Consider the following 27,239-nt stretch of genomic DNA (forward strand, 5'->3'; position numbering starts at 1 on the left):
CAAATTCCATGAATAAGGCTATAAATGGTTTTTCTCCTTCACAAAGTGACAATTTTATGAGTTAATGTTGGTCAAGGGATCCATAATCAACCATATTCATGAACAAGGGCATATATGGTTTTTTCTCCCTTCACAAAGTGACAATTTTATGAGATAATATTCGTGTAGGTAACCATAATTAGCTGAGTTTAATGAACAAGGCAAATTCCATAATATCACAATGTATTGGTGTGTATCATACAATACGCATCTGTTTTTGAACCCATTGAAATGCCAAATATTAGGATTGAGGAGGAAAGGCCATTTTCAATTGTTAATACCCTTCCTAGAGATAGCCTGGTTCAATTTTTGAAACCTGAAACAATTTGTAACCATGGGAATTGCCACTTTGAATCACATGATTTTTGTGTATCATGCATGTTATAATACTTTGAAGGAACAAGGTTGTACAGTTTTCTTCCTGATACAGGATTTAGTTTGTGTAGTGAATCATAATCAACCAGGTTTAATGAACAAGATAGTAGATGGCTGTCTCTCTTACATATGATTAGAGAAAAATGAAAAATAGAGAGGAAAGGTGACAGAAATAGAAGGAAAAACATGGTTCTGCTTGAGGGGGTGGTAAGGATATCATGGTGAAGAGATGGAGGATCATACGGGATAAGTGTATTAAAGGAATATGAAATTTAATCAGGACTTCAGAAGTTTAGTTAAACTTAAAGGGGGGGGCGGGCTTAGGATAAGGTTTTGGGAAGATGAGTGGCTTGGGGTTTGAAAACTGTGTGAGGTGTGTCTCAGGCTTTATAAGCTGACAGACCAGCAAATAACCATTGATCAGTGCTATGAGTGGAGAAGGGAGCAAGTGATTTGGAACCCAAAATTCAGAAGACTTTTGTTGGACCAAGAAGTGGAAGAGTGTATTCTGCTACTGGAAAAGTTACAAGATACAAATATATCCAGAGCTACAGCAGATGATTATGGTGGAAAGAATGCAGAGATGGAAGATTTTCTGTAAAATCTTTCTACAATGCTTTGATGAGAGATAGCAGGGAGTCAGACCAGATTAAAGGTATATGGGGAAACCCAGTGCCCCCAAAGGTAGAAGCTTTTGCTTGGTTGGTGGCGCATGACAGATTCCTAACATTAGATCACTTGAAATCCAGAGGCATACAGTTACCAAGCTGCTGCTACATGTGCAATCAGGAGGAAGAAACAGTTCATCTCTTCCTTTCATGTAGTGTGGCAGATTTCATCTGGAAGTTCTTCCCTTTCCTGTTTGGAGAGAATGTATTTCTCCCTTCAGTTTCAGTTCCAGCAGAGATTTTTTCCAAATGGCTGAAAATCAGAGGAAGTAAGAAAGCAAAAATCCTATGGAGTTGCATCCCATTCGCAGTATGATGGTCCATTTGGAAAGAAAGAAACAGAAGGGTGTTTGAGGATAAGAATAAAAGCATCGAGTGTTTGATAGCAGGGGTGGGTAATCTGATTTCAGCTTGGGTTCTCAGCCTTCCAGAATTTGACCAAGTGAACAAATCTGATCTATTAGAGAATTTCTGGGGCACCTTTGGATCTGAATCCTTGTAGTTTTGATTCCTTTTCAGTTTGAGTTGATCTGTATTTGGTTTGTCAACTTGACAACCATCATGTTGAGATGTACTTTTTCTTTTTATTTTAATAAAATTTCCTTTTATCCTTCTAAAACAAAAAAGAGAGATGGAGGATCATTCTCTCCCACCTCCACAGGGTCAGCCTAGGCTTCTTCCTTCTTAGTTCTCCATTCCAAACTCTTCTTTCTCTTCTTATTTATCTCTTGTGTTACTGGAAATTTTGTCAATAGAGTGGTATTAGTCCCCTTTTCCTTGTGTGAGAGGGACTTTTATAGAAAATGGAAGTGGTTAGATAACTCCCCACCCCTTCTCCTTGTATGCCATGTTTCACCCCACTTAAAAAGACTTGAGGAGTCTGTCCCATATGAAAAGACAAGTGGCATCTTATTAAAATAAGTGGGACACCTCATAAATTAGAGGATGTGGGGTTGGTGGGCTTCTCATAATTTACATGTATCTGACCTTTTTAGAGACTGCTACCCACTTGAATGGGCTCTACTGCAGGTCCATTTTAATTAAAAATTTAATGGACTAGGACTCAACCTGCTTTTGAATTGGTTTAGGGCTTGCTGCCTGCTTATGTGGGCTCTACTGCAGGTGCATCTTCTTTAGTTAAACTATTTCAGCCCTGCTTCTCATAGAAGAGATGTCAAGAATATCATGGTGTAGAAATGACCATTTCTGCTCCTACCTTCACAAGGTCAGTTCAGCTTAGGTTTCTTCCTTTTATTTGGTAGTTCTCTATTTATTCTTCTTTTTCCTCTTGTTTGTCTTGTGTTGTTGGAAATTTTGTCAATGAATGGTATCCCTTCTTGCAAAAGAGGGGCTTTTATAGAAAATGGAAGCAGTTAGATTACCTCTCACCAGCCTACCATGGGTGCCAAGTGTCACCCCACTTAAATGAGAGATAAGGAGTCGTCTCCTTATGAAAAGACAAATGGCATACCCTTAAAGAGGTGGGGCACCTCATAAATGAGAGAAGGTGAGACTGGACTTTAGATGTCTAGATGAGCCTCTCTTAAAAGAGACTGGACTTTAGATGTCACCAATCATGAATTCAATTGACTAACATTGGTCCAATGGTGCTTGTTGTTTGCTAATGACAGTATTGATTAATGAAACTAATGAAGGATTAAATGCAAAATTAGATAATATGGACAAATAGCTTAGAAACAAAAAGTTTAAAATAAGTAGGATTAAAATAGAATATATGCAATGTAAATTCAATAATTATAGGAATGCAAATTAGTGCACACTTAGGATTGGATTACTCAATATGACCTCTTCCGTCACCTTGACTTGATAATCCACAATAATTGAGGGATTGAGGAGGATGTTGCCCATAGAATTAGAACAAGATGGGAAAAAATGAAAAAGTAAATCTAGAGTTATGTGATAGGAAAATGCCATTAAGGCTAAAAAATTATAAAATGGTTGCAAGGCCAGCAACATTATATGGTATGTTGGGAAATCAAGAAATGTGTCCAAAAAATAAGTGTCGCATAAATGCAAATGGTGAGATGGATGAGTCCAAAACTAGAAAGGACATGCTCAAAAATGAATTTATCCAAAGGAACCTAAGAGTAGGTCCGCTAGGTGATAGAGTAAAGGGAAGTAAACTAAGATAGTTTGATCACATGTGGAAGACCATCTACAACACCTGTAATAAGTGATTTTTTACAAGTTGTAGGGGCCAGAAGAACTAGGGTCCGACAAAAAGGACAAGGGTTGAAGTAGTAAGAAATGATTTAAGAGATCATAATCTAACAATGTATATGTTGTGTGCTTGACCAATAATACGCCAAAAGCCTTAAGACTAAAAGGAATGCATCAAGCCAAGCACTTTAACCATTTAGGACCGTAACATACCACCACACTTCCATAGCTGACATCTCAGCGGCTTCACTCTAGGCAGCTCTCACTCTAGCAATAGGTAGCCCTCTTCATGATGGCTCTTACTCTGGCGGTAGGTAGCCCTTTCCAGTTTCCACAACAGCTCACACTCTAGTGGCAGGAAGCCCTTTCCCTTTGGCAGCTTTCACTCTGCTCTAGGTAGCCCTTTCCGTGACAGCTTTCACTCTACTCCAGGTAGGCCTTTCCATGACAGCTTTCACTCTACTCTAGGTAGCCCTTCTCCCAAGTAGACCTCTCTGTGATTCAAACTTGAGACGTGGTGGTAGGCTTTGATGCCAAATGTTGTGTGCTTGACCAATACACCAAAAGCCTTAAGATTGATGGAACACATCAAGCCAAGCACTTTAACCATTTAGAACACTATGGCACTGATAGAACAGAATCGCAAAATGGGATTCATGTAGCTAACCCCTTATAGTTGGGACAAGGCTTAGATGATGATGATGATGATGATATTATATTTCAGGCGAAGCTCAGGTTGGGTTAGGTTAAGCTCGGGCCAGTCTTGAGCTACCTAAGGCCTCAATCCAAGCCCATCCCAAGGCATACCCATGCAAAAGGTTGGGTTAAGTTGGGCCAGGCTTGAGTTGATCCCAGCGAAGTTGCATTTGAAGTGTTACTACCAGTTGATTCATGGTGGTCCAAGTCATTTGCAAGATGGAGATCATGCTTACTATTGATTTAGTGGACTTTTTGTTTTTGGAGGTGGGAAGCTTGAGAAGAAACGTCCATCCATATTTTATTTGATTGAATTCCAAAGGTTTGCAATAGAGTTACAATTATAATCATTTAATTTCCCAGTAGACATTAGATTTGGGAATAGCCCCCCCCCCCCCCCCCCAATACCAATCCCCATCCCCATCCCAATTCATGAACCAAATGCAGCCATTAAAGAATAACAGCTTTGGAGTTACATTCAAATCAAAATGATTTTCATGCTTAAGCTTGACTTTAGCATCTGTTAGCATCAGGATATTAATTTTTTTTTCTTTTTTTGATCAATAACAATCAAATCTTATTAATGTAATGTGAAGAAGTTAAAATTGTAACCTTTTCTTACAATTGTGTCCAAAACATATGTTCCCTTTCTCCTTTGTTAAAGCATCTGCCAATCTGTTAGCCTCCCTTGGAATCCGTAAGACCTTCACCTCCATATTTCTAGTCAACCACCTGAACCTTTTTTCTCCATTCCTATAACACCACAAACCAGCCTCTCCCTTCTGCAGCCACCCAACTACCAGCTATGAGTCTCCTAAACTAATCAACTTTTCCACTTTCATCTCTTTTTCCCTTTGCACACCTTCCATTACATCCATTACTTCAACCTTTAATGAACTCCCACAGCAATTGGACCTGAAAACCAAGCAACAATATTACTGCCTTTGTTTCTAAAGGTTCCCCCCACCCCTGAGTTCCCCGGCTTACCCCTACTACTTCCATCAAAGTCGAGTTTTAAGGACCCTCTATCAGGTGGCATCCAACTTCTAAAGACTTGTTTTTTTTAGAGGAGTGCTTGCCACTTCACTTTCTGGTGATGTCATCTGTTGAGAAGGATGAGAAGAGGTCCATTGTCTTTACCCATTGAGCCATCTAATTAAACATTTAACATACTTATTTTGTTGATAATTTTAGTTGAGTTTTGTGTAAAGGTTCCATCATTAGATACTATATTTTCTATTTCTTTGGCATTTCTTTTACAGGGAGCCTCCCCCGTGGAAAATCCTTACAGTGAGGATACATCATCAAATTTGGAGAATTCAGCTGAACCTGAGGCAGATGCTGATATTGAAGAACAAGGAGATGAAGTGAAATTGGAGACACCTGAGCAACAGTTCAGCCCCCAACTGGAGATACAAGAGACGAGTGAGAATGAGATGGAAGTTCAAAAGAAAGATGAGTTAGAATCTTCTGACCTGTTACAGCATGGTGATGGATATGGAGAAGAACCCAATCCACATCCTCTGTCCCAAACAATTCATTCAGGTGCTAGAAAGAATGAGAGATCATTGCAGCTCAAGGAAAATGCTTCAGCAATTGAACAGCATGTTCATGATGCGCAAAGGAAGAAAGTGGTAAGTTGACTCCAGGATTGGTCATTTTCTAACATTAATTACTTGTTATTGTTACTGTTCTCTATAATTCATCTATTGTTTGCTTATCACCCATGTTCCTTTAATGATCCCCGTTGTTTCCTCCTTTATGTAGTTTTTTGCAAGATGATTGCAATTTACAAAGATGCATAAATCTTTTAAGCAGGCTTGAGAGGTGGGAGCCTTAGTTTAGATGCCTCATTGACTTTCATTTGATGCCTGAATAAGAATGCCCAATGAGGCAATGACCTAGTAACTATTTGCAATAGGAAAGTCATCATTGAAAACTATATTTTCTTTAGTCCATCATCCACTCCAAACCATATTTAATAAAGAAACCTTGTATAATGTTTCCAAGAATTCAATTGCCAATTTTAGTAACTTTGCTAACTGACATTGATTTTGAGATGGGAATAATGGAATTAGTGGTGCAAGTCAGGAATCAGGTTTTAGACCAGCCCAGGTCCAACCTTGAGACCTGGACCTTGGGACTGTGTCCATCCCAACCTAAGGTCAAAACCTGAGTTGTCCAGCCCAAGCCCAACCTGGTAACCTCAAAATAACTCAAACTTGAGTGGGCATAGGCAAGTAGGTCGGTTATAGCTTTCTTGCTCATGTTTTGCAGTTTTACCTTTCATTTGGGTTTTATGCCCTACTTAGATATAGAATAAAAGAAAATGCATAGTTACATGCATAACATTATGTGTATGACATGTTTGTGAATGACAATGGACTTGGGTTGATCATATACATATTGTAAATATACTCTCAAAGTATGGTGTATGAATATATGCATTTGAAATCATAGTTGTCAAGGCAACGCCTAAGCAACAAGGCACCCATGGAGGGTCGTCTCATTATTAAACTAAAATATTCATTTTGTATGTTTATATACTAGTTTTTTAATTATTTTCTAATTTGTTAGAGTAATCAACACACATATCATTGTATGCTGTCTTGAACCCTCAAAGACTTCAATACCTCAAGCAATAAGTATGGAAGAACTTAAAATTCTGTCCAATCAACACATCCGTCTTCTTATTCCACCTTTTCTTTTCTTCTTTTCCTAGGACAAAACAGGGGTTCAACCCCTATATTTTCTAAATTTTCGTTTCTTTCTTCCTTTCTTCTCATGAATATGTTAGTTTTCTATACATCAGTATGAAGTTTATACTACTTTCGTGGAAATTATAGATAATTATAAGGAAAGAAGGGGTTGCTAGTTTCTATGGAACCTAGAGAACTACCCTAGGGTTCATCGTTTTATTAAAAAAAAATCCATTGCCTATGTGATTAGGCATTGAAAACTATGTTTCAAATGCACAATGTACATTTATAAATGGAATATATTATAGATCATCCGGGCTTGTGTTGGGTTTGTCTTGCCTCGGACTACCCAAGCCCAACTTGAGTTCTAGTCAAGCCCAAGCTTTTGGGCCTGTGCTTACTTCAAAAACTATAAGAAAAGTGAAAGAAAAAGAAAAAGGGAAAATAGTAAAGGAGAGGTAGAAGATAAGGAGAGAAGAAAAGGGAGAACAACAAGGAGAAGTTGAACTAACACTCCTCTCATTGTCGACCCAGTATGTATTACTATTCATTAATAGCTGAAATTACAACAATGCCCCAGACAAGTAAAACTGATATAGGAAAGAAAATAAGAACTAGAAAATGACAAGGATGCCCTTGTCGACTAATTCTAACACTCCCCCTCAAGCTGGAGCATATGTCATAAAGTTCCAGTTTGTGTTTTGTAACAATATCTCCATTTGCTAAAAATCATATATTCTCATATGGCCATTGACTCCATTCATCCATTCTTGATTCTTCTTCCTCAAGATTCCAGCATTCAATCTTCCTCATCATCATTACAGGTGGCATAGGTTCACAATTTGCATGCCTCTAGCATTCAGCTGGTTGTTGGTGGGAATCTTCTCAAGGATGGATGTCAATACAAAGAAAATCAGCTTAGAAGGAGCTTTGGTCTTAAGAATGAGCACCCCTAATGATACATAAACATGATTATCCCTATTGAAGGGTGAGAGGGTGAGGAACTGAGATGGGAGGGAAAATGGAGGGGATGGAGTTCGTGCAGGCAGGTCAGTGGAGGAGATCCTTGAAGATAGAAGCAAAAAATCTCCTGTTCAAAGAGATGAGAATCAAGGGGAAGGTAAGCCTGAAGGTAAGGGAAGCGAAAAAGGGTACAATATTGCTGGAAGGATTAGAAGTGATCGAGTGGCTAAGAAAGTTCATAGCTGGAGCCTGTTCAAAAGGTAAGCAGATAAACTGGCAGGATTTTAGTACACTAGAAGGGAGAAGATATGTTGTTGAATGTAAGAGGAATAGAAAGGGGTTCTTCATAGCTTTGGCTGAATTTTTTGGTAAGGGACAAAGGCAACTGGTGTGTCTACCAGCAGGAAAACAGAACCAAGGCTGGGGGAAAGTTGACTGGTTGCTCAAAGAGTAGCAAATGAGAAAAAAGCTTCCATAAGGGAGGAGAAGGCTTATCTCAGTAACAGCAGGGTACAACAAGGGCCAGTGGTCATGGCAAAAACAAAAGGCCATTGCAGAATGGTGGGAGGTCTAGAGAGAGAGGAGTGGGATAGTAAGTTTGTGATACAAGCCAAGGAAAAGGTTAATGATTGGAGGAGGGTAGCTGACTTACTGGCAACCAGGTTGAAGTTGAAGACTGTTTTCATAGTAACCCCATTCGATAACTGTAAAGCCATCCTAGATCCATTAGAGAATGATTTGGAAATATTTGCTATCAATGTTCAGGCTGAGTTCGGATCATTCAGTCTTCAAATGGAATCCAACATCCAACTCCAAGGATTTTTTTGTTGAAGATGGTGTGGTGGTGCGTGTAATAGGCTTGCCATTCCATCTATGGAAACAAGAAATAGCAGAGTCTATAGCTGTGTTGTGTGGAGGAATCTTGAAAGGTGCTTTCTGGGGCGATCTCTATTCAGTAGCAATCCTGCTAAGTGGTGTGAAGCCAGAAGAATATCCACGAAAGGTAGAGGTACGAACAGAGGGGAGCTTTGTCTCTGTGTGGTTAGCTTCCTCCATTGAAGCAGGGTTGTGGAAGGAGGCTCGGTTGGTAGGAGGGGAGGAGGAAGAAGAAGCACTACGTGGACTTGTGAGATTGGGTAATTCAAATGGGAAGGGATGTTTCACTAAAAAGGGCCAACAAATTCTGGGAAGCCAAAAAGTTTTGGGGCAGTTGGAAGGTCAAACCTAGAGAAAGCAAGAAGAGGTTATGACAAATGGCAGATCCTTTGCGCAGGTGGTGTCAGGGGAAAAAGACAAAAAGCTTCTAGTGTCGAAAGGGAGAAGGCTGAACCAGCAATTTCAGACAGGGAAGGTTGCTGGTTCGACCATTAAAATAGGGGGGCGTGACTCTTTAAGTGGTCACGTGGGACGAAAAGAAGGGCCCAATCGAGTGGATCCCTTTTATGGTGAGCCGGAGAAGGCTTATCAAGTAAAGGAGTTGGGCTCCTATAGTCTTGAGCCCAAGGCCCATTATAAGATAGATGGGCCGAGGGACACGTTAAGTAACCACGTGACTGGGAGGAGGGATGAGTTGATAGACGAGATAAAGCGTCTATCTTCTTCAACCTCGAACCCTTCCTCTCGACCAAACAGATCAGGCGCAAAAAAGTCTAAAGATTCGCAGTCTCGAGGCTCTCTACAGTGGGTCCCTTCCAACCTGGCGAACCGTCTCTCACCAAATAGACGCAACCCGAGATACCTGAAGCCTAGTGATGAGAACAGAACAGGGCTTGAAGATTGGTTGAGTGAACAAAACAGCAATGACGATTCTGATAGAGACAAAACGCTAAGTCTGGGAAGTTTGTCTCCGAAAAGTAATAATGATCTTCTTAAAACATAAAGTTTGTATACAGAGTTGTTGTTTTTAGAGGAAGAGACTGAAGAGGCAGGTGGCGGGAAGGCTAGGAATGGTGAAGAAATTGTTTCTAAAGCTGTGAAAACTCCTCCTCCCTTCGTCGAGGGAGCTGACCTTGAGTCTAATGAATTACAGGATGTTGGTGGAGAGGGACAAGAATCGGCCGTGAGGATGGATGCGGGTCCAGTGTCGGAAACACAGAGAAAGGTTTTCCAAGTGGGTAGGTCGTCAGGAAGTGATTCTTTCACCATGTCTACTTCACAACGTTGTCCAAAAAGGGGAAAGGCTTTAAAACCATTTGCCGATTGTTAGCAAGTCATTTCCAGTGATTCTAGTCCTACCCCCGTTCTTTCAGGTATGGGTGTCAATTCTATTTTAGGTACTGACTTGTTTGCTATGCCTGTAACAGATATCCCAGCTTCCCATCCAGGAGTTTCTGATGCAAGAGAGAGGGTGATAGTGGAAGGAGGAGAGAGGGTGTTGGAAGGAAGTAGTAAGGGGGAGGCGGATAGAATTTAGGAGTTGATCTGTACAATGATGGAAAGGATGGAGAAATTGGGAAGGGGGGGGAAAAGAGGAACAAATAAGAAAAAAAGATCTGAAGTGGAAAGGCTAATTTCAGACATTGAGGGGGATTTAGAATTCAGTGGTAGAGGGGATAGGAGGAAGGGCCTAAAATGAGGAGAATATGGCCTCCTATTGGGTTCCTTTGCTATTTTGTATCGATGAAAATTATTAGCTGGAATGTAAGAGGGTTAGGGAGTGCAAGGAAGAACAGGGTGATCAAAGGCCTACTCCGAAGGGAAAAACCTGATATTGTGTTGTTACAAGAATCCAAACTGATGGAATTAGATGGGAGATGGGTTAGGAATTTTTGGAGATCTAGAGGTTTAGGTTGGAGCTCGTCTCTTTCTTGGGGAGCCTCGGGGGGGATTGTAACATTGTGGAGGGAGGATGTGGTGGAAGTAGTGGAAGAATTGATAGGCAAATTCTCAGTTTCTATTAAGTGCAAGAATGTAGAAAATGGGTGTGTATGGGTCCTAACCAATGTTTATGGCCCTAATTCCTATAGAGAGAGGAATGAGATGTGGGAGGAAATTTATGCAATCAAGGGGTTATGGGATGGTCCTTGGTGCCTGGGTGGGGATTTTAACGTCATTAGATTCTCTAATGAAACCAGTAATCCCCAACAGGTAATCTCAACAAGCATGAGGAAATTTAATGGTTTTATTGAAGATTGTGAACTAAAGGAAATACCTCTGTTGCAAACTAGTTACACTTGGTCCAACCTTCAAGAAACCCCTTTTTGCTCGAAGTTGGATGGATTCCTTTTTAACCTTGCCTGGGAGAATAGTTTGGAAAACTTGGTTGCTAGGGCATTACCCAGGGTCACCTTCGATCACTGTCCTATCCAAATAGGAACTAAATCTTTTCCTATAGGACCCAAACCTTTTAGATTCGAAAATATGTGGCTTACCCATCCAGATTTTGTGAAAAAAGTGGAGTGGTGGGGTGAGGAGGAGAGGGGGGTAAAATGGAAGGGGATCAAGTTCCATAAGAAATTAAAAAGGTTGAGAGCCAAAATAAAAGAGTGGAATAGATATCAGTTTGGTAGAATTGATGAGCAAAAATTGGGCCTAATCTCTCGAATAGAGAATTTGGATGTAAAGGAATCTCACAATGGGTTGACCGAGGAGGACAGAGTGTTAAGGAGACAATTAAAAAAGGAGTTGGAAGAAGTGTTATTGAGGGAAGAAATCAGTTGGAGACAAAAATCTAGACACAAGTGGATTAAGGAAGGTGATGGGAACACTAGATTCTTCCATGATTTGGCAAATGGGAGACGAAGAAAGAATTTTGTGACCAAGCTAGGGATAGGAGAGGAGGCGATTACCAACCAGGATGACATAGCCAGAAAATTTGTGGACCACTTCAAATCGATTTATAGAAGGCCTTTGAGTGAGAGAACAGTCATGGAAAGGGTGGATTGGCCAAGAATTGATGAAGGGTTGGCAAGGTGGCTGGAAAGGGATTTCGAGAAACAAGAGATTAAGAAAGCTGTCTTTCTAATGGATAGATCCAAGGCTCTGGGTCCAGATGGGGTTTTTATCAAGACTGTTGGGAGGTGTTGAAAGAGGATCTAGCTGAAGTCTTTAAGGAATTTGCAGACAATCACACTATAAGCCCTAGAATTAATGCCACCTTTTTGGCTTTGATACCTAAGAAGAATGATGCCAACCACCCAAAAGATTTTAGGCCTATTAGTCTGGTGACAAGCATCTATAAAATTCTGGCTAAAGTGCTCTCATTGAGGATCAAAACAGTCCTCCCTACCATCATTAGTGAAACTCAGGGGGCTTTCATTCAAGGGCGACAAATAACAAATCAGATCTTAATTGCGAATGAGTGTGTGGAGCAAATGAAAAGGTCTAGTAGGAAGGGATTCATTTGTAAATTGGATTTTGAAAAGGCCTATGATTTGGTGGACTTGGAGTTTCTATTAGAGGTTATGTGAAATGGTGGATTTGGGGACAAGTGGTGTAGTTGGATCTTTGGGTGTATCAGTACTTGTCACTACTCTTTTCTGGTAAATGGTACGGTGAGGGATTTTTTTCCAGCTTGCAGGGGTGTCAGGCAAGGGGATCCACTTTCACCCTTCCTTTTTACCTTAGTAGCTGATGTGATTAGTAGGATCATTACTAAGGCTGACAACGAAGATGCCATTAGGGGTTGGAGAATAGGGAGACACCAAGTCCCCGTCACCCACCTTCAGTTTGCAGACGACCTAATGATTTTTTGTGAAGGAGGTCTTAGTGAAAAGGTAGCAAACCTAAAGGAGCTAATAAAAGGATTTGAAAGTGTCTCTAATTTGAGAATAAATCTGGAAAAGAGTTGCATAGCAGGTATAAATTTGGAGGTAGGGGAGGTCGAGGCTATTGCGGAGTGTCTTGAGTGTTCCACCTCTGCTTGGCCTATGTCATATTTAGGGCTTCCTTTAGGGGCAAATCCTTGGGAGAGTAGATTTTGGACCCCAGTGTTAGAAAAGTTTGAGAAGAGATTAGTCTCATGGAAGAGGAACTATACATCTTTAGGAGGAAGAATTACCCTAATAAGAGCTACCTTGGCTAACTTACCTACCTATTATTTGTCTGTCTTTAGGATACCAGTTAGGGAAGCTAGGAAGCTGGAGAAGTTGATGAGAGACTTCTTATGGGAGTCGGGACAAGAGAGAAAGGATCACTTGGTTAATTGGGAAATTGTGTGCAGAAGTAAAGAAGAAGGGGGTTTGGGAATTGGGAGGGTAACTAGAAAGAATCAAGCTCTGTTAGGGAAATGGTTGTGGAGATGGCCTTTGGAAAGAGAGATTGTGGCATGAGGTGGTGGGAAGCATTCATGGGAGGTCAGAGAATGGATGGGATGCTGGTGTATTGAGGCAAGCTAACCTAGTAGCACCTTGGAAGGCTATTCACAACACCCTTCCTCAATTCATCAGCTTTATCAGGTATGAAGTTTGTTCTGGCAACTCTATCCTTTTTGGGGAGGATATTTGGGTAGGAGATTCACCGTTAAAGGTTTTGTTCCCTTTGCTTTTTTCTCTTTCTTTGTACAAAAAAGAGGTGGTCTCAAAATTTGTCTCACCTTTGGGAACACCCTTAGATCCTACTTGGGATTTTGGGTTTCGTAGAGGACTTAGGGATGCTGAAATTGAATCTCTTTCTTTGTTGCTTGGGTGTCTTTATCAGGTTTGTTTGGATCCCTCCAAGCCAGATAAGAGGGTTTGGACTCCTAGACCCAATGGAACTTTCACTTGTGCTTCTTTTTTCAAGTCCATCTCTCAACTTCCTACTCACCAACCCTTTCCGCAAAAGAAATTTGGTGTAAGCCAGTTCCCCCAAAAATTATGGCTTTTTGTTGGAAAGTTTTCCATGGGAAAGTAAACACTTTAGACAACCTACAAAAGAGAAGACCTTTTCTCTATATTTCTCCTAATTGGTGTATCCTCTGTAGAGCTCACGATGAGGATTGTTACCATCTATTAGTATCTTGTCCCTTTTCTGCAGACCTTTGGGCTTGGCTACTTTCATTGTTTGGGGGTTGTTGGAGTCTACCAGCAGAAGTTCACATGCTCTTCAACCATTCTACCTTTTTTTGGCCTACAAAAATAGGGAGAATTATGTGGAGATGTGCTCGTGCTGCCTTGACTTGGACTCTTTGGGAAGAAAGGAATCTCATAATTTTTCAAGATAAGGAAAGGAACAGCCAAGATTTGAAAGACTGTGTGTTAAGCAGGGCAATACATTGGCTGAAGACCTTGGAAATCTTTCATCAATTCTCCTTTAATGACATTTGGAGAAATTGGTCAGCAGTAGCAAGGTGTTCATCTTTAAAGGCCAAATCAATTACAAGCTGGTCTCCTCCACCCGAAGGCTCAATTAAGTTGAACTTTGACGGAAGCAGCATGTGTAATCCAAGATTATCCGGAGTGGGGGGTGCTTTGAGAAATGAGAAGGGAGAGATTTTGTTGCTCTTCTCAGGTCCTTTGGGAATTGGGAATTCCATCAGGGCAGAACTTTTAGCTGTTGTACAAGGGATCCCATTTGCAAACCAGCTGGGGGTACAACACCTAATAATCGAGGGGGATTCCAAAGTGGTGGTGGGTTGGTTGAAAAATTCTGAAGAGGCTATGTGGCGATACAAGAATGAAATGAAGAAATTTAGTTGGTTGACAAGGAATATGTTGGTCACTGTACAGTGGGTGGGGAGATCAGCAAATACCTTGTCAGATGTGTTAGCTAAGCAAGGGGTAAATAGGGAAGAATTATTTTGGGCTCAGTTGTGATTCTTGTTTTTCTTTCCTAGTTTACTTGTAAGTTTCAAGGAGGGGCTGCAGCTCGCGCCTCTCGTTGGGATGATGTATGAATTCACTCTAATTTGCTTCTGAATCAATAAACTTATTATTATTCATAAAAAAAAAACAATATCTCCATTTGCCACCTTCTCTCTCACAAAATAACAATCAACTTCAATATATGTTTAGTTCTTTCATGAAACATTGGATTGAGGCAACATGTGTTGCGGATTGGTTGTGATAGAACAATTTAATGAGCTGACAAACTGGAATATTCATTTCTTGAAGAAGATGCTTCAACCAAACCAATATGCGTCCATTATTAATGGATTAGGTCCAATCCAGCCTGATGAACTTTGGACCATTTTGGATTGGTTCAATTCAATGCTTGGACCGTCCAATCTGTTCAAATTGGTTTTAATTTAGACCCGTTTCAATCCAAAGCTGGTCCATTAACACCTATGTTCTTGTCTTCTATCAATAGACTGGATATTGGTTCAACCCGATCCAATCCAATATAAATCCATTACAAATGGACCAAGTCCAATCCAATCCAATAAATATTTTGGACTATCAAGTTTGGACTAGTCCAATTCAATATGTCTTATTGGTCTGTCCAATCTGTCCAAATTGATTTTGATTTGGACAGGGTCCAACCCAAAACCAGTGCATTGACACCCCTAGTCATAGGTATGGGTCGTTTCCCTATATTTAGCTTCAACACTACTTCTAGCAACCACACTACTTCTTGCACTTCCAAGTGACAAGGTTCCCACACAAGAAGGTACAATAACCTATAGTAGACTTTGTGTCTATTGGAGACCGTGCCCAATCTACATTTGAATACCATTTAGGGATAACTCCCCCTTCTTATACAACAACCCACTACCAAGATCACCCTTTAAAACTTCAACACCCTCATAACACCATCCTAATGATCAATTGTAGGATTTTGTATGAATTGACCAAGGACTCCAACACTAAGGCTGTGTTTGGTTTGAAGGAAAAAGTAGGGAAAGGAAGGGAAAGGTAGGGAAAGGTAGGGAAACCTTTACAAACCTTTTATAGGGTTCTCTACCTTTCCCTATCTTTCCTTAGCTTTTCCTTCAAACCAAACATAGCCTAAAGGAAATGTCAAGCCTAGTGATAGTGAGATAGATTAGCTTGCCTACTAGTTTTTCTATCTTGCAAGGTCTTCTAATGGCTCCCCTAACTATCAGTCATCTTCACATTGGTATCCATTGGGAGATTCCACTAGATTGGATCCCAATAATCTAGTTTCATCTAACATGTCTTAAACATACTTTCGTTGAGACAAAGAAATTCCCCACTTCGATCGGGCTATCTCAATTCTTAGATTAAGGTTCCCAGATCCTTAGTTTGAAAATGTTGCTGTAGGAATTATTTAAACTCACTAATTCCATGTGTGTCATTGCCAATAAGAACAATATCATCAAGATAAACTGCTAGGATATTTTCCCAGATGAAGAATCCATGCTAAACACGAAGCAATCAACACTGCATTGTTTTAAACCAAAATCTTGTGCCATACTACTAAAGTGACCAATGCTCATAGTGATTGCTTGAGCGCATAGATAGCCAACTGTCATACCTTTCATGACTCCCCCTAAGCAACATACCTATGAGGTTGCTCCATATACACCTCCTAAAGATCACCATAGAGGAAATTATTTTTGACATCAAGCTGAAACAAGGGCCAATCAAAATGGGCAGGTAAGGAGATGAGTACCTATACAAAGCCTATCTTTTCCACTAGTGAGAGTCTCTAAATAATCCATTCCTAGGAGGTATGGAAATAAGATCCCAAGTATTGTTGGATTGAAGAGCATGAAATCCGTCATCCATTGCCTTCATCAATCAAGAGATGAGAGGGCTTCCAGTATAGAACACAGTAGAGAAATAGAAGATAAAAAGGAGATTAACCACTGGTGTGAAGGAGATAAGTGAGCAAAATAGACATACCGAGAAAGATGATGATCTATGCAAGCACACTTACCCTTATATGAAGAGCAATAGGAAGATCAAGATCTAAGGGTGGTGGATTTGTCAACAACAAAGACTCTGGTGGTGGATATACATGTATGTATTATGCATGTATTATGCATGAGCCTCACGAGCTGGGCTTTATTAGGCTCATGTTCGGCTCGACTAGTAAATGAGTCTATATATTGGGCTCAAGCTCGGCTCGAAGCTCGGTTTAGACTGAGCCGAATCAAGCTTTTCACGAGCCAAGTTCGAATAGCTCATAAAAATCTTGGCTCATGGCCACCCCTAGGTGTAGAAGCAAGAAACAAAGATACAAAGATATCTGAGGAGCTAGTCATATGGTCAGAGACTCCATAATCAATTACCCAAGGTGAAGGTGTAGAACTAGAAACAAGGTAGGTTGTACCTGACTTCACAAGTGTACTAGTGGTGGTACTGGAAGAAGCATACTAGTGAAGCCCCTTCATACTCTTCATGTAAGATAGAGATTGTTTCTTTGGCCTTGCCAACACTTGAAGCAGGAGTGTCCTCAGCCATACCATATCTCCCAAAATCATCTTGCACCACAGCATGGTTGGCCCAAGAGGATAGAGGACCATAAAGATCATAACAAAAATTAACTGTGCCCTTAGCCACAATGTGAGCACTCACGAGTTAAGCTACAGCTACCACTATGACCATCACCACCTCTTGCACCTCCTACCTCTTTACCACCACCACAGCCACCTCAAGGCCCACAACCAAAGCCTCTCAACCATCTCCACGTCTACCGTGCATACCTCTGCTTGCAAAACCTCCTCTGGAAGATACCAGGACTGATCTCTCTGAAGATGGAACATAATCACTATGTGGAGTTGAGGCTTTCCTTATGCAGGAGAAAACCTCAAACAAAGATGGAAGGTCAGCGCTACCTAAGATTGGGGCCTCCACTAGTTCAAATTCAGACCTCAACCCTGAGTAAAACCTTGCAACATCTAGATGTTCCCTTTGTTCCAGTTGTATTTTCAAATAAATGAATAGGGGCTGATAAACATTAAGTTCATTCCTTAAGCTTTTCAAGGAAGTATAATATTCTTCAACACTTTTATCCCCTTTTGTAGGGAAAAATAATCTTGGTACAGCTGGTATATTCTTGTGACATCATCTTGTTCGGAATATAACTTCTTGGGATGGTTCCAAATCTCCTTTTCCATGTCAAAAAACATGAGGTTCACACTGATATGGTTCTCTATACTATTCCAATGAAAAGTCATAATTTGAGCATTCTCTTGTACCCCGTTCATTGTACCTTCCAATCCACTTTTCAATGGGCCCTCCTTGATATACTTCAACTCACCTCTTACAATGAGAGATTCTAAACCGACTTGGCCCATGGTATATAATTAGTACCATTGAGTTTCACCATGGGTTACTGTGAATTTTTTTTTTTTTGATCAATAACACTTTCATTAATTCATCAGTAGAAAATTTACAAGTGGAAGACAAACACACTTATCTTCCAAGAGTCACAAAGAGCTTCAAGAACGGAAAAAAGAAAATACAAAGACACTAATGTTACAGCTTAGCCCAAAACAATGAATCCCTTTCTGCCCCTTGTTTAGCTAAACCGTCAGCTAGGGAATTAGCAGATCTTTTAATCCAACATGTCTTAACTTCCATCTCCCGCAGCATGTCTTACTGTGAATTCATGGGGTCTGATTGCACAACTACTGTAGGTTTAGTATTACCACTTGATGAAGCCATGAGTGAGAGAAAGAAATCATTGATTTATCACTTGAGCAAACTGTCATTACAGTTGTTTACACCTACTGTAGCACACTTTTCACTTAGGAAAAACACCAAAAAAAAAAATCGCCACACTTCTACTTGAAACACTAGGGAAGCATCACACACCACAAGATATCACCACAAACCACCACAAAATCACCACACATTGAGGATCAATCACTTTACATGCACCACCATTTCACAAGGTATTGCAAGAAAAGCCTGCTAGAGAATGGAGTTGAAATTAGAAGGGAAGAGGAGATTCACAAGATAAGTCTGATAAGAGACAAAAGTTTAGAAGGAAGCATAAGAGAAAACACCCAAGGGCTTAGGAATCCAAATTCTACCATTTGGATTATTGGGATCAAGGAAAACACCCTCCAAAGAATTCCTCAAAGCCAAAGTTGAACTGTAGAAGGAATCTCAATGCAGCCTAGAAGTTGAGACAGAAAATGAGATGCTTTTTATATTTGAAAGATGGCATTGGTGTAGAGGGAGGGAAAAATCTATAAAGGATTCTAAGTTGTTTCGGATATGAAAGCAAGGAAAGAATCCATGGGGAAATAATTCAGTTCCCAATTGCAGAATTTTTGGATGATAGGATATTGGTTTCTAGATGTCTTGTTTTTAATTTATTTTTAGGTGTCTTAAGAATAGGTTTTAAGTTTTCTTGTTATTCCAAAATTACTATTATGGTAACTTATGAACTTACTACTTATATTGATTCCTGTAACTATTTACTATTTTTAGTAATTTCTGAAGTTTTAGTAGCATTACTAATGAGTTATTAGAGTTGTTTTTGGAGTCCGGGTCTATTTGAGCGTTCATATGAGTTTGTCTTAGTTCTAAATCAATTAGAAGTTCTCTCTTTGAGTCCAAGTTAAAATCTATAGAGGGATATCCAACTTATATTCAATCTATGACAAAAGTCATTGTACTTGAATTTTGAGAAGACTTCATGTGATGAAATAAAGTTTAGTTTAGTGAATTCTGGTTGTTGCCTGTATTTTCTCTTTTTACCCTGTCTTTGACCTATTTCTTCTTCTAAGTGATACATCTCTATGCTGCTTACTCTTAACAGCAAGGGCTCTCCTTTCTAGTATTTGGCTCATTCTAAACTGTTTACCTGAAGTCCCTCATTCACCACCCCATGAAGCTCACTATCAGATCCGAAATTTGTAGGACCCCTACTTTGTCCTACATCAGTTTTATATCAGAGCCAAGCATAGAACAGAGCTAAATCTAGAGGGGTACAAAACCATATTTGGAGATATTGAAGCAAACCTTTGTAAAACATGGGAAACACTACAGTAAATGAAGTTAATGCCAAGTTTGGTGATTTGATCAACAGCTATGATGAAGAGAAGGATCGACTCCATGATCGTCTAAGCTCTATTGGATCTAGAATTGCTTTTTATTTGTAGTAGAAAGTTACTACAATGGATCACAAACTAGACAGTTTAGACGCTAAGCTGGAAGCCTTTCTTATAGAATTATTGGTGAGTTCTTTAAATGCCACATCTAATGAAGATACTTGAACTTGCCTTGCATCTTGGATATTATGACTAAATGCTACGTATTATATATAGCCATCCTAGGCATGATGGGAAGTTTATTTTCTACCACATGCTATATATAGCCATCCACATTTTTCATCTTTGTGCAACAAATGTATTTTTTTTTTCACAATGATCTGAAGAGTTATGGTAACCAAGTTTATGAAGCTCTTTATACCCCATTCTTCAGACATGATGGAACCCATGAAAAAACAATAGGCGACAAAATTAGAAATGTCTTTTTATGAGTCCTACCTCTTAAACAAATCCAAAAGTTGTATAAACCCATTCGTTAGAACTATTAAAAAATAAATAAATAATTTGCAACTTTACACTCACTGTTTGGTGACAGGAATCCCAAGAGAGGCAACGGCGTACCAGAATCTTGGAGGAACTTACTTATCTTGAAAATCCTTTGATTTTGGATTTATGTGGGACTCTTTTCTCTAAAGATCCCAGATCCGTTTGGAGTGGGCCCCATTCACTGTCTCGCTGCTACAAGTCGGTGAATAGTGGGCGTGGTATCCATGAGGCTGTTGCAATGTTTATGAAGTAGTTCCAGCAAACCTCAACAACTGTGAGTGCTCATTTCATTGTGAAACATCTTCATATGCATACATTATAAGTAAACTATTTAAGTTACCACCAGAACAGAAAATCATTTTAGCTGAATGCAAAAGGTATCTTTTTTAGAAGTTGGAACAACTGGTTTTTCTGGCGCATTAGGATTAGTTGCAAAATGAGAGGAGAAAAGCAGATCCAGACAATCAAACTGGATGGCTCCATGTCCCGTCCAATTATAAAACTGATTGAAACTCATTTTGCCTTGGTCGAATTGAATTTGAATATGGAACGGGTACCATTTCCAGACCTATTAACTGTTCTTCACTTTCTTCTTGTTTGTCTGTGGGCTCATCTCAATGGAAAGGTTAATAATGGGCTAAAGAAATGGGAATACGAGTTTATGATATTACACTACCAAGCATTAGCATACATAAGATTCATGAGTTGACCTTATTGAAAGGTCTTTATTAGCTTGAAGACTAACTGAGATTTTCACAGAAATTGATTTTAATCCAACTTTGTGTGGATGCTACCATTTTTTTTTTTTTTTTGGTATGCGGAAGGAAGCACTGGACAAGGCGAGGGGCAGTGCGATATGCCGATATCATCCAAAAAAAAACTTTTTACATGTGTGAATTTATAATCAGGAAAAGGTTTGTGACCATGTCATGAATGTTTTCTATGACGTTTGAAATTGTCCATAGATTAACTTCTCCATTGATGCTATAATGAAGACTTCCAGACCTCCCTGATAATATTATTGGGTCCAAGTTATAAGGCAACTCTATCTCATCTTGGCTGCCCATGCTTCATCAACGTTGATGATGCTTTAATCAGCTTATTTATGACTGCCACTTGGTTATCGAGGTAGGTCCCACATTCTATGGCCGCTTCCCCTTGATTTGAAGATGCATCATAGTCGATTTATAAATTGATTGATCTACAGTGAGCTCCATAGAACAATGTTTTGTTTTTCCTACAATATGCATTATTTTGAAGTAGAATTTTGAGGTGGGATATGAATCATATGACCAGAGAAAGAGGTTATGAATTTTGATGTGGCCTTTTAATTTTTGCTGGGTTGGATATTATAAAACAAGGTGTTTATTTCCAAGTATTTCAAAATTATATAGACACTTTTTTCTAGCCCGACATTCTTTCCAAATTGAATTTTGATATCATTAGTTAAGATCATGGTTTTCAAAACCGGACCGGACTGGACCAGACTGGACCGGACAGTTGGACTGGAAAAACTGGGAACCGGTCAGGTGATGGGTTCTGTTTTTCACCAAAATCAGAATTTTGCCAAAAAATGTTGATTTGATCAACAAACCGCTGACCCAGGCGTTCAAACCATTTAACAGTTTTTAATTTTTTATTTTTGTCAGAATGGGCCGACTGTTCAACCCGGGAACCGGACCCCTAACCAGTTTGTTATCCAGGTCGGTTTTAAAAACCCTGATTAAGATATTAATGCTCTTTTGGTCCAAAGACCAATAGGATTGATCGTATTGTATACTTGCTTTGCAAAATCAATGTCCACATTAGCAATGTTTTCAAGTAAATCACGACAAGTTTTGCAAAAGCAGTTCACATTAGCAATGTCCAAAGCATGTTTTTCATGCATCAGGACCTGCTGCCGGCACAACTGTGTATGGGTTACGTAACCAATCACGGGTGAATGAGTGTGTTTCTATGCATCAGCATCTTCTGTTTGTACAGTTGTGTATAATGGGATGCATAACCAATCATGAGTGAACAGATGTGTTCCATTCATGTAGAACTCATACTCAGGTGGACCCCAGGTGTATGGAAACTAAATATGATTACGTAGCCCATCAGACACAGCTGTGTAAGCAGCAGATCCTCTCTCCCCTTCTCCCGTAGGGAGTTCAGTTAAAAGAACCATGAAAAGTAGGGAGTTCAGTTGTGTAAACATCTGATCTGCTCTCTTCCAGGGTTTTGTAAATTTTAGACCTCTCCACCTCCCCAAGCCTTTCAATCCGTACCGTTCCCCAAAACCTGCAATGGGTTTGGTTTTCAAAATCTAAACATTACCTGCACAAGAAAATGTGAAACCCTATCCTCCCCGCATTTTGAGGGTGAGGTGGGTTGGATTGGCAAGTTATATTTAAAACCTACATCTAATTTCCTATTATATATAAGTAATAAACAAGCAACATAACATTAACAAACACCAAAACTTTCAGATTATTAATTATCCTACACATAAGATTCGAAACACTATTGACTTCAATACATAATGCATACGTTTATTTGCCTTGCAATATTAATTGAATTATAAGCACCGGAGGTATTTTAGTAAATTCAATGTGCCGGTTGGAGGGTTGGGCTTAGTTTAATACTGTATATTTTGGGTAAAAGACTTGGATATACCAAGTTTTTATAAATTGACTTACTGAACTTAAAACATACCCTTGTTTATTCTCCCATTTTATGAACCTCTTTTCATCTTCCTATTTTACCCTTTAAAAATATATTTACTGTTCACCTACTCCCTCCCCAACTGAGAACCAGATGCTTTGGTTCAAGAAGATGAAAACACAAGTATAGGATGGCTGGGACATCCTTTTGGGAGCAGCTGAACATAAGGAAAATGAGAATCTCCATTCCAAACTACCCACTTACTGATTCAGCTATCCAACAAAATAACTTTGAAGGCACGGTTGTCCCATGTTCTTGTTATTGTTGCAGGTGGTTTGATCAACGACTGTAAATTGGTCACCCTGTTCTTATTTTATTTTTATCTTATATTTAATCTTTCAGCTTTGTTTTTTTTTATGATTTTAATCCGCTTTATGAGATGCTTGAAGTTTGATGAGAGTAACGGTGCTTTTTTTTGGCATTTCGATTATTGTATTTGTCTTTCAAAGTTGATTACGAATTTTGTCAACATAATCTACTTTAGCCTATTTTCATACAGGGAACAAATTTTTAAGATTAGGCATTGGGATCCATCTTGCAAAATACAAATAAAAGCAATGTCTCAGTGGACTTATTTTCTCTTCCAGCTCAGTTTGGAAGGAGTTCAAATGCAAATATGTAGAGTGCAAAACCTTAAATTTTATATTATTTTGTATGTATTTAAACTATACATATTTGCATTTGTACTCTTTCCAAACTGAGCCTTCAGGTTTGACAAATTGATGTGACACCAACCCCCCTAACATATTTGAGTCTTCTAATTCTTGAATTTGATTATGCCTCGTGTTTTCTTCATCCTCTTGAACCTAAGAGAGAGAGGAGGGCAATATAGAAAGTGACCGCTACTTGGGTTTGGTTTGTTCGATCGTGTTTATTGCGGTTTGGGTCTCCTTGGTTTTTTATGAAAACTAGTAATGAACCATGCGATGCTCGGCCTTTATTTATAAGCAAAAGTGAGATGAAGTTCTATGACATTTCCAATTAAGTGGTGCCCATCTAAGTTCAATTCAAGTATTATTTTTAGGGTTATGTCTAGTTTATGCAATCACAATCTAAGTTGCACTTTAGTGAGAGTGGCCAATTTCCTATTCTCTAGATAATTTGTATTTTTGTATCTTAATGCTAATTTTTATTAATTTTTTGAAAAAAAAGTTAGTAATTTTTATTTGTTTATTATTATTTATATATTATTTTCAGGTAAAAATATAAAAAACATATAAATAACAATTTCTATAAACCACCTTTGTGTTTTGACCCTAACAACAGCCTCCCCTTTTGAAAAAAAAAAAAGTGCTAATACCTCCTTTCCCTTATCTTTTTTACTAACAAAGACAAAGTTACCAAAATACCCTTATCATTGTTAATGCATTATCATATAGAATTTAAAATTTCAACTTTACCCTTCACTAATTTATTATGCCAAATAACTTTCAAAGAACAATTCTCCTTACTCTTCTTGGACAAAGTAAGGCAAAAAGGCTGAAGTGAAGTAAAATATATGCATTACATCAACATTTTTTATTTGGAATGATGACAAAAGGAAAGTATTTGCACTTTTTTTCAAAACAATAGGGGAGGTTTTTGTTAAGGTCAAAACATTGGGGAGTTCCATAGGATTGTTAGAAAACCGAAGGAGACATTCATAATTTTCCTTATTTTTAACTGGGATTTAAATTGATTTTAAAATCATTAAACTATATTTAAAATTAATATTTTATATTAATTTTTGAAATTAGTAAAAATTAAATTTAATGAAGTATATTAAGTTTTTATTAAATTTGAATTACTTATGAAGTTTAATTAACTATATTAAGTTTTTATTTTTCAGTAGAACTTAAGTTGGTTTTAAATTAGTAAAAATTAATTACAAAACTAATAATTGTTAGATAATTTTGTATTAGTTTTATATTATTTTTAAATTGATATTAGTTTTTAATTTATCTTATTCCTTTTATCAATTAAATTCTTTTTATTATATTAATAAAAATATTTTTATCAATAACAATAATTAATAATCATTTTTATTTTACTTAAGTAACTTACTAAATTATTTTAATTATGTTGAATTAATTTTTATTATTTTCAAATGGAATATAAATGGATTATAATTTTAAATGGAAGTAGATTATTTAGCATAATAATATATCATTGAATATCTCAATTTCAATATAATTAATCTTTACTAATAATTACAATTTAATGTAAATATATCTAATATATATAATTATAGTTAAATTGAAATGGATATAGATATAGATAAAGGTAATGAATTTTGTGAAATTGGAATAATGGAGATGAGATAGAATTAGTGGCATTAGTTATTGAAGGAGAGAGTTAATGACATAATTAATGGGAGATTGTTAAAAGAGTTAATGAGAGAGAGAAAGAGAGAGAGAGTTGGGTTAATGGGCTTAACTTCTGTTACTTCTAAACGGGGTTAAACATACACTTTAAATTTTGTTGTGGTTTTATAAATCTTGGATACAAAAATTCCACAAGTTTGTTTTATGAACTTATGAGTTGGATTTAGCAAAATGAATAGGTTGGGCGCAGAATGGATAAGTTGGGCAATACAAGAGTCAAGAGTACTGTGTAAGGCTGAAAATTTTGGTAAGTTCAGCCCCCAATGGTGGTTTAATTGTAAGTCGTAAGGTTGAGTGATGTAAGGCTGAAAATTTTCTGCATGCTATGATTGATAATGAATTTGGATTGTAAAAACTGTGTGATGGAGCAAGTATGCAACTTATCCATTTGTCATGCCAGTGACATTAAATCCAACAGGTGGCTTTACAATGTGAAGTGGGTTGCCAGGTGGCGAAGCAAGAGAGATGTCCACAGGATTACCGCCGGAGCCCCCCGAAATTACTGGGTCTTTCGCAATGGATGCTTAAATTGAAGCCCCCCAGAGTTACTGGTCTTTGGAAGTGGGTACTGGATGAATGCCCAAAGAATAACCGTCAAACCAAAGCCTCCCAAAGTTATTGGGTTTCTTTCTGGCAGCAAGTGCCTGAGCCATCGAGACCCTACGGCGTGAATGCCCAAAGGATTATCATTTAACTGGAGCCCCCTGAAATTATGGGATCTTTGTATCATGGTTTTCAAAATTGGGTCGGACCGGATGGTTGGATCGGAAAAATCGGGACCAGTTTCATTTTTTTCCAAAACTAAATTTTTGTCAAAAACGTTGATTTGGTTAGAAAACTGTTGATTCGGGCAGTTGAACTGTTTAAATCGTTCAGATCGAAAACCGAACTCCTGACCAATTCGTTGTCCGGATCAATTTTGAAAACCTTGCTTTGTATGTAATGCTCGTAGGAGAATAAGTATAGCATGTGTTTGTAGCAGCAAGGGCCGCAGATGCCTTGAACAAGATGTGGTTGCTGCAATGTCAATAGCACATTGGTTAACCGAACTCCTGTTTGGTGGATGTTTGTTTGAAAAGAAGCATAATGGGATGGCGGAATAACTAGCTGTGTTTTTGTAAAAACGAGCTGAAGTTATATATCTTTGAAAATGATGCTGAAATGAGATGACTTTTGAAGATGGAAAACTGTTTGAATAAAGGAATGTAATGCAATGTTGGATAAAAGAAAGTAATGCTAATATGTTTTAGGAATCAAATGATAAAAACAAATGTTTGCAAGGTAGGATTCAAATGATAAAAACAATTGTTATTATAAGATAAGGGTGAGCAAATGGGCAGATTTTACTTAGAATCAAATGGAAAATGGCGTTGAGTTAACCTTACCCAATCTCTTACAAGGTAGGGTCTGATTTCAAATTCTTAGAATCAAATCCCATCCAAGTCAATTTCAGGGTCTAGGTTTACCTTACCCAAACCGATCCAATGAACCGGCTTTGGTTGGCTTTGGTTGAACTGGCCTTGAAATCAAACTTATCTTGAAATAAACCCCAAAATATGTTTAAGGATATAAAAATTTGAATCCAAACACTCGTGGTTACAAAAGCCATGGTCTCATTTGACCATTGAATTATTTAACTAATTTGATCATTTGTTTCCATTTTAATATTTGAATGTGTATAATAAATAATGTAAAAGGTAATATTTACAAAATTTAAATTATAATAACAAATTTTGAACCATATATTAATATATTATGATAATCTACATATTAAATTACTCAATTTAATCAATAAAGATAATATAAGTTTTAAACTATATATTATCATTATTGAAAATCAAGTTTTTGAAGGACATTTTTTAAAAGGGGGAGAGTAAAGAAGAATAGCTTGCATGGGTAAACCCTGGAACCGCCAAGGCCAAAACTGACCCCAAAACTAAGGGTGTGGTATTTGAAAATCCGATTTCGAATTCGAGATTCGACATAATCGAATCGAATTTGGATAACTCGAATATCTAATTGGTCGAATTCGGATATGACCTTATTCGATTCGATAAATATCCAAATTCGACCGATTATTTAATTCTTATATATAATATATAAAATATTTAAATATTTTATATAAAGTATATATATATATAATAATTAATTTATATAAATAATTTATATATTT

General features: G+C 38.2%; 1 protein-coding gene across 7 annotated transcripts in view; it reads left to right on the forward strand.

Annotated features, from left to right (window-relative positions):
* LOC104593487 (DNA-binding bromodomain-containing protein) overlaps positions 1-20,389 on the forward strand; it is a 74,396-nt gene extending 54,007 nt beyond the window's left edge. For all 7 annotated transcript variants that reach the window (XM_010253358.3, XM_088890993.1, XM_088890994.1 and 4 more), the window contains exons 8-9: positions 5,222-5,593; positions 20,047-20,389. In XM_010253358.3, the coding sequence (XP_010251660.1) occupies positions 5,222-5,593; positions 20,047-20,250 (576 nt within the window). In that variant the 3' untranslated portion in view covers positions 20,251-20,389. The remainder of the gene's footprint in view (positions 1-5,221; positions 5,594-20,046) is intronic.
* The last annotated feature ends 6,850 nt before the right edge of the window (positions 20,390-27,239 follow it).

Source organism: Nelumbo nucifera, chromosome 7, assembly GCF_055504915.1.
Source record: "Nelumbo nucifera cultivar China Antique chromosome 7, China Antique-T2T, whole genome shotgun sequence".
Lineage (NCBI taxonomy): Eukaryota > Viridiplantae > Streptophyta > Magnoliopsida > Proteales > Nelumbonaceae > Nelumbo > Nelumbo nucifera.